This window comes from Octodon degus, unplaced genomic scaffold, assembly GCF_000260255.1.
Source record: "Octodon degus isolate 3935 unplaced genomic scaffold, OctDeg1.0 scaffold00195, whole genome shotgun sequence".
Taxonomy (NCBI): domain Eukaryota; kingdom Metazoa; phylum Chordata; class Mammalia; order Rodentia; family Octodontidae; genus Octodon; species Octodon degus.
In genome coordinates, this window is record NW_004524771.1 from 1,122,425 (window position 1) to 1,136,729 (window position 14,305).

Here is a 14,305-nt window from a genome sequence, read left to right on the forward strand (position 1 = left end):
AGAATAAAATTTTTAAAAAATTTAAATGATGCAGAATTTCAAAACAAGATGATAGGATATCAACAATGGTTGTGATATTGTATATTGCTATCTTCAAAGTAGTCATTCAGATTACCAGATACAAGCATGCAGGATTTCTATTGGGAGCATTAGTGTCAGGATTCAAGCAGAATGCGAAGCACGGGAAGCAGTGACCCATAGGAAGAAACTTAGGAGGTATCTTGTAGGCCTTGCACACCGCCAACTAGTAATTACATGTATTTAAAAGCTTAGATAGACTCTTAATAGTCATAGTGATTGTATATATTTATGGGATGTAGTGTGATATTTGGATACATGTATACAAGGAACCATGATCAGACCAGAGTTTTAGCACATCCATTGTCTTCAACATCTATCATTTCTTTGCATTGGGAAAATTCTTTCTTCTAGCTATCCTGAAGCACCCAACTAGTGGTGATAGTAATTGCCCTACTATGTAACAGATGGGTACAACCTTGAGTACCCCCTTTCCAGGTGGATTAAAGCCAATCTATAGCATAAATTTCAATGACTAAATAGTTGTAAGTAGAATGACTCCACTACTTTTTAAGTAGTTATTTAACCTGATACCTTACTCCTACCTAACTATACTTTCATAATGTGGCTGTTGGTTCCCCTTTTCCTGGAGAATAATCAGTAGACTGCTTTTTGAACAAAAGCTTAATGAAGGCCCTAGGATTGAGATTCCAGGGAAAGGGATGAGCTGGGGAACAAGATGGGAAGTAGACACCAAAGGTGAGCCAACTCAGGACTGCACCAGAAGTTGTGTGATGGAAATTTTTAATTACTTTTTCTGAGACTTCATGCTTTCTCCTGAGGTTTGTTGACCTGTCTGTGGCTTCCTACAGGGGCTGACCTGCAAAGTGTCCAGCACAATGACAATCAAGCCGGGCTACCTGGGAACAGCCATTCCCCACTATGATGTCCAGGTTTGTTGAGGACACTAAGGAGCAAGGGGAAAAAGGAACCTTCACTGCTAGTAATTTATTCATGCTATTAATCAATGAATTAAAATAATATAAACTAGAGACATTCACATATTTTAAAAGACAGAAAGAGGGAGGGAAGGAGGGAGGGAGGGAGAGGCAGGAGAGGGGGGAAGGAAACAAGAAAAAATGGCTAGATAGTTATATATGTACTTATGCTTTAAAAGCAAAGAAGGGATGTATCTTGACATGACATTTTATAAATTGCATTTATTATTTAACAACCTTGGGTACCCCCTTTCCAGGTGGATTAATGCCAATCTATAGCATAAATTTCAATGACTAAATAGTTGTAAGTAGAATGATTCCACTTCTTTTTAAGTAGTTATTTAACCTGATAGATGGGGTTCAAACTATTGCTAGTGCAAACAACAGTCCATTGAGGCTGCTATAGCTAAAGTTTGGCTCCTTTTCTTGTTATTTCTTTTGCCTGAATTCCAATAGCTAAAATTTGGATACGCACAAATAGTGTATATCCATTGAAGACAATGGATATTTTGAAACCCTGGTCTGACCATGGTTCCTTGTATACATGTATCCAAATATCACACTGTATCCCATAAATATATACAATCACTATTTGTGCATCTATGACTACGTGTTCATTTCTGTGCCTCAAAAGGATAAAAACATACACTATTGAGAATTATGCCATTGTCTGTGACCCTGTGTGTTTGTCACCTTTCCCTTCCATGAGACCAAATACTTGACACCCATAACCCAAAGGAGTGGAGATTTATTATTTCATGGTCAGCCAGTGCTGCAGCAGGAACTGCAGGGCAGAAGGGTGTGACAGAGCAGAGCTACTTAGTTCATGGTAGCCAGGAGGCAGAGTAGGTGTCAGCACTAGAGAGGAAGGGGCCAGGGACAGACATAGCCCCCAGGTCACACCTCATGACCCAGCCAGACACACCCAGCAGTGTACTTTGCCATTTCCCGAGGTGGCTCCCAAGCCAATCATGTTGTCAGTTAGTTAAGCTTCACTGTCACACACTGCTCACTCTGACAACCATCACTGAGCTGCGTTTTAGAATCCTATGTCACTTGTGTAAAAGCCCTGTGAAATCAGCTGTCAACATCTCTCTTTTATAAAAGAAGGCACTGAGAAATAGTGCTTAAGTAGTTCAAGATCAAGTAGAAAGACAGCAGCATGATCTCAAGTTTTGATCTTTCTGACTTTAAAATCCAAGGTGAAGTGGACCTCTAAGCTAAAGGGAGGCACTTATTTCCTCTGAGCTTCTAGAGCTAGAAGCTCCTCCCCAAGCCCATCTGATGCCATCTTTTTTTTTTTATGCCATCTCAATAAGAGACTGCAGTGGCTGGATCTCAGCAGGTGCATCAGAGATATGAACTTGACATTCTTAGCTTGCTCTGACTTCTGCTTCCTGTTTGAGGCTCCGCTGGAGTGAGATATTTTCCATTTGGCCAGCTCAGTTCCCTCACACTGCCTGCCATTCAAGGCCTCTCCTGTTATGTGGCTCACTCTCCCAATCTGCTTCTTCTTCCTCCAGGTCATAGATGATGAAGGCAACATCCTGCCACCTGGCAAAGAAGGAAACATAGCAGTCAGGGTCAAGCCCATCAGGCCTGTGGGCATCTTCTGTGGCTATGTGGTGAGAGCCCTGCCCTCCTTCTATTCCCTGTAGGCATGAGAGGCACCCAGTGGGGTGAGGGGTCCCCAATGTCATGAGCCTTCCAAGAGGCACCAGCCAGATTTGGGAACAGAGTACCCATGTCCAAGAAAGGGCATTTGTTGTAGAGCAGACTTCCAGGAAGTATGGAGTGTAATCAGAGTACACGGTGAATGCTTAAATTTTAAATTTTTTTTTACAGTTAACAATACATTTATGCTACTGAAAATACTCACCACTTCAAACACAGGGATCCATCATCCTTGTCACTTTCTGAAGCAGTTCTGGAAGTCCTCTTCCATGAGTGTCTTTAGTTTCGCTGACATGGCTGCCTTGATATTCTAAATCAATTAAAAATGTTTACCTTTCAAGTTTATTTTGACTTTGGGGAAGATAGAAATTATACAGTACCAGATGTGGTGAACATGGGGCATAAAGACACACTAATATTCCCACATGGCTGCCTTTCTGTTGGATGGTACTTGGTGGCAGCATTCACTTTTTACCATACCTTATAAAGACAAATGTGAAAGTGGACTTCCAAAACTTCTTCAAAAAATGGCAAAAATGATGGGTTAACTGTGTTCAAAGCAAGGGATTATTTGAGGGAAATTAATGGCCATCTGCCTCTTACTGTAATAAATCTTTAGTGATTTTTTTATTTTTTTCAGAACTGGGAATTGAATTCAGGCCCTTGTACTCGCCAGGCAAACACTTACTCAACTGAGCTGTCTCCCCAGCCCATCTTTAGTGATTTAAACATGCACCATGCTTTCCACTCACACCGCATCCACACAGATAATCCTTGAGTTGGCCAACTCACTTAACAGGTGAAGATGCAAAGCCACAAATTACAAGACCCACTCACACCCGTGGCAGTTGGGAAGTGGGCAGAAAGACCCCATACATGTGCCTTCTGACCCCCAACATAATTAATTGTTAAATGAATAAGTACAGTTAGTCCAATAATAGCAGTTTCTGCCATTTATCCGGTGTATCCTTCAAAGCAAGTACTATCCTACAATACCCAACAGACATGAAACTCCTGTAATCCTCATTTCCACCCTGTGACCTCTTCACAGCCACTATACCCAAGCTCAGACTCAGCTCACCATTGCCTGGGTGGTCTGGGGCAAGTAACTGAGGTCTGGTGCCTTGGATTCCTCATCTGTAAATTATGTGACGTTAGAATCATTAATGGTGTGTGAAGACATTGATATTTGTTATGCATTTAGAACTCGCTGCATCCAGCTACGTTAAATAAAAAAACAGCAATATATCCACATTGTCATTCCCATCATACAAATGAGGACACTGAGGCTCTGGGGTCAGTGCCCAGCCATACTGAGCTCTTAACAAAGCCTTTTCTGTGAGCTGCCCCAGCCTGTCCTCACTTGTCATTAAGGGAGCTAGTCCCAGATTTTCCCCATTTGGAGAGACAAGGAAAGAGAGGAGAGGGGGCAGATCAACTTATGTTGTCAGTGCCAGTGGCAGCTGCATAATTACTATGAAAAAGAAAACTAAGCTAGTAGTCAAGAAAGTTGGTTTCTGGTCTCAGCTTTACCACCTAGCCTGGCTGTTTGGCCTTAGTCAAGCCTCCTGATCTCTCTGATTTTCAACAGCCTCCCATTCCCAGTGAAGGACCTAAGCTAAGACATCACCAGGATGCCCTCTAATTCAGTCACTGAACATCTAATTGGGAGCCCAGGCCCCAATCCAAGTAAGATTTCAGATGCATGGACCAGGGGCAGCCCTGGCTTTAAGGAAGCGCACAAGTCAGGGGGAGACCTGCGGACTCACTGGCTTGTCTCTAGAATGTTTAGATCTAATAAGAAGAGAGGAAAAGGTACATAGTCAACCTGATACCCTTGAACATGTCACTGGGTGAGGAGAAGTTGAACTGTCTGTGGACTGGAATCTGTCTGAGGAAATTCCTAAAGAATATGTGAACAAATATATCAGTATAATTCATCAGACTAGACCTGGGGGGACAGATGAGAAGCCCTAGGTGAAATGGCTGACATAAAGGAGAAAGATTGCGTTTGACCTAGGATCTAACTTAGGTGAGTACAGGGCAGGTTCACGTAGGACGGTGGTTCAATCTGTAAACTGTATAACGGGCACGTCTGTTCATGGTGGCCCTGGGGATTTGGGCTTTGGACATTCAATGACTTATCTCTCTGGCTACCAGGACAATCCCAAGAAGACAGCAGCCAACATTCGAGGAGATTTTTGGCTTCTAGGAGACCGGGGAATAAAGGATCAAGATGGATATTTCCAGTTCCTGGGGCGAGGAGACGATATAATTAACTCCAGTGGGTGAGCATGGTTCTGGGCTGGGAAGGGTACTCTGGATCTCATTGTGAGTGGCTCTGTACCTTGGGGATGGTCTGGGGTGAGTATCTTCTCTGAAGGAAGGCTTATTTGCAGGTACCGGATCGGACCCTCAGAGGTGGAGAATGCACTGATGGAGCACCCTGCCGTGGCTGAGACGGCCGTGGTCAGCAGCCCGGACTCTGTGCGAGGAGAGGTGATTGGGAACATCAGCCTGGGGCAGATGAGAAACACACAGGCAGTATGGACTTGGGCCTACGCAACCCAGCCTAGGTCTAGGCCCTATCACTTACTAGCTATTTGACTTCAGGCAAGCTTTTTAGTTGCTGTGCCTCAGTTTCCCCATATGAAACATGAAGGATTGTTGTGAGTGTTAAACTTGTTAGTGTTTCTAAAATTTCTGGAACAAGGCCTAGTACTTCATCAACACTACTTTAAATCTGTTATTTTGGTCTGCAGAGATTCCATACTGCTGTTTGAATCTGATTTCTGGACAGGAGGACAGAGAAGGGGTTTGAGACAAAGCATAGAACCCTGAGCCCTGAAGTTCACAGGGAAAATAAGGGTGAAAAGGACTCCTACAGTACTGAATTAAAAGAACAGACCCCAGTGGAATCTAACAGAGCCTAATGCAGTGGTGGCAGACCTATGGCACGCGGACCGCAGCAGGCTGTTCGTATCATGGAAAGTGCTAAAAGGCTTGCCGTCCCGGCTTAGTGCATGTGGACAGAAAGTCACGTGGGAAGCAGAAACCAACTTGCCAGCACAGGGCTGCAGGCTTAGTGTGCCGATGCTCGGCCTCCAGCACCTAAGGGGCAGGTCACATGGGATGCTGTGGAAGCCACCAGACAAGCAAGGTAAAAGGAAAGCTATTAGGCTTTTGTTTCATTTCTTATGAATCAAAGTATACAAACTTCAATACATGCCATGCCGGCCCCACCTCCAGGTGCACCAAGCTGGCCACTGAGACTGAGCGTGGTGGTGCATGCCTGTAATCCCAGCACTGGGAAGGCTGAAAACTGGAGTTCTGTTGGTCCCAACATCCCCTCTGTAGGTGGTGAAGGCCTTTGTGGTGCTGACCCCACACTTCCTGTCCCATGACAAGGACCAGCTCACCAGGGAACTGCAGCAGCATGTGAAGTCAGTGACGGCTCCATACAAGTATCCCAGGAAGGTAAGGCCACTGGGCTCCCAGTGCTCTGCATTTGGGGAAGGAGAGATAATTCTCCTGTTATGTTTCTCTTCTTCACATGAAAACAAGGCCACTAATTCCAAAGTGCTTCTTGATTGTGACCAAGGCACTAAGAATTGAACCCAGGGCCTAATCACTAAGCTATATCCCCAGCCCTTTTTTATTTTTTCTCTTAAGACAAGATCTTGCTAAGTCATTAAATTGCCCAGGTGGGGCTCAAACCTATGTTCCTTCTGTCTCAGCCTCCTGGGGTGTTGGGATTATAGTCATGGGTCACCACACCTAGCTCAACAACTGCCTTGATGCCTGACTAATCATCTCAGCCTCTGACTCTCTGAATTAAAAGTTGAAGGCTTTCATGGGAACAAGTTCTAGCCAATACCTGGCTTATCTTGCACTCTCTGCCCAAGGATCTTGCTGTGCTATTTGGATTATACAGTTTTCAGTTGAGGATAAGAGAAGTCTGACTTGAAATACATCGCTCACATAACTGTCAAGTCCAGGCCTGGTTAAAGCTTTCATACACTGCACCTGGTCCCTGGCCTTTGTATGACATGATCAGAAATGTTTCTTTTACTCATTGACTTTCCTTCTTCCATTTGGCTTCATATCTTGGAATTATCTCCAAATACACATTATCAGCAGTTTTATACAGTCCAGTAGAAAGTTAAACACCTCAGAAAAAGTCTTTGGGTTGATTCTTATTGGACCAACTGAGATCATCTGCCCATCAATCAAAGCTGTATGAAAACCTGGATCTCTCCTGTGGCTTTTTTTGACTCTATGTACCCCAGGGACCAAAGGGTACATATTTTAGGTCATATAGTCTCTGTTGCCATGATTAAACCAATCATGTAACCAGGGCAGTGGGATCCTTCCAGGTCATGTGGTTGCCCCCAGAGAAATTGGAGGAATGATGGGATAGAAAGGGCTTTCCTATACCCAGGATGGGAGCAAGTGAACAAGAGGTGTCTCCTCATAGGAAGATTGAAGTGCTCTTACCAGAAAAAGCAAAAAGTATGGACTGTAGCATACCTGTTGTACCTCTGAGGTACAAATGGAAGTGTGGAAGGTAATACAGCAGGAGAACTCAGTTTTTTTTTTTATTTAATGCACTATAAGGGCTTGTTTCTGGGAAGACCAAAAGAAGTATGCTTTGAGTCTGGAGTAGAACATGAGAGCAATATTATGCTGAAGGCTTTTTTTTTTTATTCCTAAATATCTGGGTTGCCCATTGCTCTTTCTTTAGTGCAGTCTACTTGTCTCTGTTGACTTCCTGAGAAGGGAAGTTCCTTCCCCAGGGAAGGAAGTTAAGGTACAAGAGGTCATGAAGTATTTGGCCTCTACACCTGGGAGAGGTCAGGCCTGGGCAGAAGCTGGGCTTTCACTGTGATTAATTCCCAGTGGGAACCTCAGTGGACCCCAAGGGAAGTACTGAAGCTAGGACCTTTGGGAGCTGTCCTGAGTCACAATGAGGAGGACAGGGAGCCCTATTGATCCAGGTAGATCACACATGAATGTTAACTGCCCTAAGCAAGGGGTGTGACCCTGGGTAAGACAGCACCGATAGCTGAGGCAATTCTAAGAGTGGCCTTGGTGGTGGGTAGTGAGTCCTGCATCCTTGCTGGGTGTCTCACCTGCGTATCAGAGTTCACCTTGGGGACTTTTGGCCTCATACTGAACTGAAGACAGCATAACACAGTCTCAGAAATCATACTGCCAGGTTCCAAGTCCACTCCCACCATTTGCTGACTCAATAACTTCTCTGTCCCTCCAGCTGCTCATCTGTGACATAGCCTTCACAGATTAAGAATGAGTTAATATTTATAAGGCATCAGACCCTCAGCAGAATAACAGGGACATATTGAACATGTAGCATTCTACAAGCAGACTAGAAATCCAATCATACCAAAGATATGACTTTTGCATTGTAACTGAATATTCTGGAGGATACAGTGAAGGGTCCTATCACACAGTGCAAAAGAGAAGGAATTTCTCAAGTCCCTCACAGCACGTCTTTGCTCACAAGTCTTTCCTCTAGAGTTTTCAGGAAATAAACTCATTCACCTTTCCCCTTCTTCCACCAACCACACCTAATTCTTCTGCCTTCTTCCTGATGCCTGGGTAGCTTTCTTTTTAGCATTAAACCTGGATCTCTCCTGTGGCTTTTTTTGACTCTATGTACCCCAGGGACCAAAGGGTACATATTTTAGGTCATATAGTCTCTGTTGCCACTTAATACTAATAAAGCCAAAGACAATACAATAATCCACCTTTATCCACAAGAGATCTACACGAAGGCTCCTAGTGGATTCCCATAATTGCAGATAGTACCAAGTCCTACAAATGCAGTAGTACATTTTTCCTATCTAAACATAGCTAAGATAAATTTTAATAATTTAGAGACAATGAGAAATTAATAATAGCAAAATATGACAATCTATAACACCTGCTTATTTCTAGAATTTTTCTGCTTAATATTTTCAGATCATAGTTGACCACAGATAACTGAAACCACAGAAATCAAAGCTGTATGTAAAGAGAGACAACTATTCCCAAATCAATGAATGTAACAATGATTCACTTAAACTTTATTTGCAAGAATAGGGTGCAGGATATGTTTTGCTCACAGGCCATAGTTTGTTAAGCCCTTATGGAGGAACTGTCAGGCAAACTGTTAAGAAGGTCATTTTTTGTATCCCTATCATTACTTTTATTAAACATTTAAAAATCTGATTCATGGCCCAACTTCATGGCCATCTGAGCCCTAGAGCCAGAAGCCTTTGTGAAATGTCAACTGTCTCTTAGAATTCAGGGACATCAGAAATAGGGGCCGTTGACTTCCTGATGCCTGAGCAGCTTTCTTTTTAGCATTAAACCTGGACCTCTCCTGTGGCTTCTTTGGACTCTATGTACCCCAGGGACCAAAGGGTGTTACATTTCTGTAACAGGTGAAAGTAGTAAAATTTGTAAGATTTTATAGTTTTCCCAAAGGGTCATCAGTGGGAGGTGACTGAAATGAAATTCAACTGAAAGGGTATCCTAACTTGTAGCTGTCTGCTCTGTCTAGTCCAGATTAATAAACATAGTGAATACTTGTGAATGCTTCTTCCTTGTGGAACATTCAGTGAACATAATCTCATTCAACACCTACATAAACACCCTGAGTTGTGATGATTGTCTACTTTCTTGTTGGGGGAACTGAGTCATCAAAAAGTCAAAGACTTATCCAAAGCCAACTAGAATATGGGAGGGAATCCAGAGTCAGATGTTAAAGCTCAATGTCATACTAATTTTGTTGTTTCTCCTCTGTCCAAGAGACTATGAAAGACCAGGCCAGTAGACTTTTACACCCAGCTCTAGCTAGCCTTTTCTTCTCTCCAGCCCAGCCACTTTCTAAAGCTTCCATCCTACTCACCTGGAGCCTCCAGATTTAAAGTCTTCCTTTAACCAACAGTTGCTCTTCTGAAAAATCCAAGCCTACTCCGGTCTGCTTTTTTCCAACAGCTGGAGTTTGTGTTGAACCTGCCCAAGACCATCACAGGGAAAATCTCCCGAGAAAAACTTCGAGCCATGGAGTGGAAGACTTCTGAGCACTCCCAGGCCCAGTGAGACTCTGGAGATTTTGTGGGGTTCCCTGAATTATCTCCTTTCCTTTGCCTTTGGGTTCTCAGCCATAGTGTGAGGATATGATATTCATTATCACAGGGATGTATGTGACTTTTGTCTTTCTTTGGTTTTAGCCCAAAACATTGCCATGTTAAATGTTGAAAGGAGCCTGTAATCCCAGTGCTTGGGAGGCTGAAAACGAGAGGATCACTATGAGTCCTATCTGTGTAGTGAAACCCTTTAGACCCTGTACTAAAAACATTTTTAAAATGTTGATGGGGCTTGTGGGTTAGCTGAGTTGCTTAAGTGCCTGCTGTAGCAAACCCAGTCAGGTGCAAGGGACCCCAGTTCAATCCCCAACTTCCACCTGCCTTATCAGACCCACCCTTAAGGCAGCCTGAGCCAGCCCAAAAAAACAAAAACCTTCTCAAAAAATGTTGAAAGGAAAAAAAGAGAGAACAAAGGAGAAGAAAGCGTGCACGAGTAACAGAGAAAAGTAATAAAATAAAGCTTAAAATAGCAAGGAAAAGCAATTGAAAAGGAAAGGCAGGAAGTAACAGAAAGAAGAATAAATGAAGATGGAATGAAGGGAAGTAGAAAAATAGAAAGAATTGGAGAAAGTTAGAAAAAGGAAAAAAGAGAGAGGAAAGAGGAAAGAAGGAAGAAAAAAGAAAAGAAAGTGTGGTCAACACAGTTGAGTCATCTCCATGTCACCCCAACTCTTGGCGCTCTCCTAAGCAAAGGGGTGAAGCACCACCAAGCACTGTCCTAGATTCACTATAAAACATCTTGTTTTTGTTCTTTTTTTCTCTGCATGGCATCTACAGACCTTCAATCACATTATAGGAACAATGTAAGGACCTCAAAAAGTCACTCTCCATGGCTCATGTCTTCAGGTTATCTACTCTGCTGAGATAAGAAATTAGATCATTTGACAATCAAGACCCAGAGGATAGTCTTTGGAGAAGGAAAGGAAAGGGAAGGCTGTCTCTTTCCCGTAGCTTATGGGTTGGGAAACCCAGAATCCATGGAGCTGGACTGGGAAGGAGGTATTGCTCAGGGAAGAATAACAAGCTGGGTTGCTGACACATCTGGAACACCAGGTGCAGGGCCCCAGGAGAAGGAGGGAGGTGATGACTCTGGCTGCTTCCCTTTTACCCAGATGGAAGATGAACCTTGCTAGCAGGATTGAGTAAGCAAAAGGAGAAAGCAAGGGTTCTCTGAGAGCCTTTGACTCCTGTTCCTAAGATCCTCAGTAATGATAACAATGACTTAAATACTGCTATTTTCCAGTCACTAAGCATTTGTCAAGAGTTAGAGACTATACCAAACAAACATATATTAACTCCAGTTAATGTTCACAATCTACCTTTGATTCAAGCGCTTTCCCCCCTTTTTACAGAGTGACCAACTAAAACTTGGAGAGATTAAGTAATAGTCCCCAGAGTCACACAGCTGCAAAGGACACAGCTGGGTTCTAACATAGATCTATCTGTGTATATTAATCTTTTCATTTCCATATTTACTTATCATTGTGTTTGCCTTAGCTTTTGGCCATTGAAAAAACTCTTTTCTTATTATCTGAATTATTCTACAGTCTCTACTATGTCTATTTCAAAAATATGTGTGGAAAAAGAGGAGAGAGAAAATCTTGCTGTTTAATTACACTTCAATTATTCATGTTTAAGTAAACCCCAATAAATTATCAGGAGTCTGACTGTGGTGTCTGTCAATGTCATATCATGCAGACATTAGAAACTCTGAGTCACTTTTGCTTTGGGTTGGTTTGGCTTTGAGATAAGGTCTAGCTGTGTTGTCCGGGCTGGCCCCAAACTCCAGCACTCAAGTGATCTTCCTGCCTCAGCCTCTCAAGTTCTGAGATAACAGGAGCATACCACCACAACCAACATTTGGGTTACCTATTGATTGGCATATTCTGAGAGAAACTCACAGAAATATACTTAATGAGAATAAAAAGCTACGAACAGACAAACAACAATTGGTAATAAGCATTGGCCCTGTGTTCTCCATAAAATCTTTCTTAGTCATCATCCTCATCAGGTTGCAAGTTGCGTGACCCTATTCAGATTGGCACAGACTATTTCAAGGATTCAAGACTATTTCATAAGATTCAGAAACAGAACCATAAACCTGATCTCAGTTGTGGCAGTAACCAGGATTGGACAGCCTTTGGCTCCAAGGAACTTTCCTCTCTCTTCTTTTGTCCCCTAAGCATCTGCATCCACTTTGCTTCTTCTGAACATCTAGGCCGGTGTCATGAAATGGCCTCTCCTGGTTTCATCACTTTCCAGCTGCAGCACCACCAACCAAATTCTAGAAACAAAGACTCTGACTGACCCAGCACATATGAACTTTCCATAGATGATCTCTTCCTCTTCTAGTACAAGCATAGCTACAAGACCTACTTTATTGGAAAGGAAAAGATTATAAGAGAAATGGGGTAAAGGAAGACCTCATACACCCTCAAATTTGACTTCCTCACAGGGACCAGGGTTCGATCCCTGATCTCACATGCCATGCTGGCCCCACCCCCCCAGTGACAGCCAGTGACAGCGTCCAGGTGTGGTAGCACATGCCTATAATGCCAGTGCTAGGGAGGCTGAAAACAGGAGATCACTATAAGTCCCAGCCGCATAGTGAGACACTGTACCAAATACATAAATGAAAAAAAAAATGTTTTTTACTTCCTATTGAGACTCAGGAGTTCAAGGCAACCCTAGGCTAGAATGAGTACAATGCCAGCTTGAACTACATAGTGAGACCTTATCTCAAAAAAGAATGCAAAATAAACAATAAATAAATATAGTTAAGAAATTATCCACACAGGGAATGACTGAGATAGACGAAGAAGTACACATGAAGGAGAGGAAATATTGGACAAAGTCAAATTCTTGGAGAATAATAATCCCAGGAACAAGCACTGAGCATGATAGCACATACCTGTAATCCCAACACTCAGGGGGCTGAGGCAAGAGGATTGTGAATTTGAGGCCAATCTGGACTACAGAGTGAGCTCCAGACAGCCTGAATTGTATAGCAAGATCTCATCTCAAAAAGAACAAAATATCATCATCATGCCAGAAACAATATGAAGAAAGAGAAATCAGAAAAATGTAGGTGCAGGGCCAGGGATATAGCTCAGCAGATTAAGCGCTTGCTTAAGGAAGCACAAGGGCCAGGGTTCGATCCCTGGCGCCACATGCTGCACCAGCCCTGCTCTCGGGAGCGCTGAGTCAGTGATGGAGTCTGGGCATGGTGACATGTGCCTGTGAGGCAGAAACCAGGAGGATCACTACAAGCTATGTAGTGAGACCCTGCACACACACACACACACACACACACACACACACACACACACACAAAGAAAAATGTAGAATGTAGGTGCAATATCAGGAAGATGGCAGAAGGAAGATGACAGATTAATGCTGATGAGAATATCCATGGGTAAGAACTGCAAATGATTCATGGCATTCAGTGCCTAAACATCTAAGGATATTTCATCCCCATCTACCTACCATCTACTCAAAAAAATGTTCAATTATATACTTGAGGGGCTGGTGAGATAGCTCAGCAGTTTAAAGTGCCTACATAGACAAGCAGGCACAGGGGACCAAGGTTCGATCTCTGGCACTACATGCAGGCTGAGCCAGCCAAAACAAAACAAAAACTACAAAACAATTATATACTTGAAGGCAGAAAATTAATAGTTGCTGTTTCATCAGAGAAAGATTGAAACAATTCGAAATAGTGTAACTAATGTAGTCTGTTCCGGATGAACATTAACAGGAAGGGACTGCGAGAAACACTTCTGCAGGGCAGCCTCTCTCCCCAGCGACCTGCTCACCCCCTTGTATCTTGGCTTTGTGAGAAAGAGAAGTGAGCCCACCACTAGGGTGTACATTCTTTCACAGGCTAGGTCTGTGTTCTTCCTTCTCTTCAATCAAGTTGGCTCCAATCAAGTCAGTTTTAGTTTGTGCTTTCTATCTTATACTCTTCAATGAAAGCATATTTGTTACTCAATATTTATGCTCTAATCCTCCCTTGCAACTCCAAGGAAAGATTACAACTTTCTGTTCCCTTGAGGATTAGCTTAGTCCTGTAGCTAGAATGAAATGTTAGTGTTTGTGATGCAAACCTAATTAATATGCTCACCTGAATGGATGTGATCTGTGATCTATCTGTCATGCTGTATGTCAAAGACATATCCTTTGTGGACAGTTGGTCTTAGAGTCAAAGCTTAATGGGGCAGAGAGAAACACTGCATGCCTGTGAAAGAGAAATAAATGTGTTGGTGTTATAAGTCCCTGAGAATGGAGGACAGCTTATTATGCAATATCACTGTGGTAATACAGACTATAACTGATAAACCCTTATTCTTCTCATTCCACAAAAAGAGAAGACTGTGTCAAATACTTGGCAGGCAGCTATATCCAGATGAGATTTGACAATGCTAATGATATGCACTTTCATTGTGTTCTACTTTTGCCTCA

At 42.9% G+C, this 14,305-nt stretch overlaps 1 protein-coding gene across 1 annotated transcript in view; it reads left to right on the top strand.

Annotated features, from left to right (window-relative positions):
• Window positions 1-9,851, top strand: part of Acsm2b (acyl-CoA synthetase medium chain family member 2B) — a 35,843-nt gene extending 25,992 nt beyond the window's left edge. The window contains exons 9-14 of the mRNA XM_004644217.2: window positions 891-971; window positions 2,540-2,641; window positions 4,851-4,978; window positions 5,090-5,189; window positions 6,048-6,167; window positions 9,693-9,851. Coding sequence (XP_004644274.1) covers window positions 891-971; window positions 2,540-2,641; window positions 4,851-4,978; window positions 5,090-5,189; window positions 6,048-6,167; window positions 9,693-9,797 — 636 coding nt within the window. The 3' untranslated portion in view covers window positions 9,798-9,851. The remainder of the gene's footprint in view (window positions 1-890; window positions 972-2,539; window positions 2,642-4,850; window positions 4,979-5,089; window positions 5,190-6,047; window positions 6,168-9,692) is intronic.
• The last annotated feature ends 4,454 nt before the right edge of the window (window positions 9,852-14,305 follow it).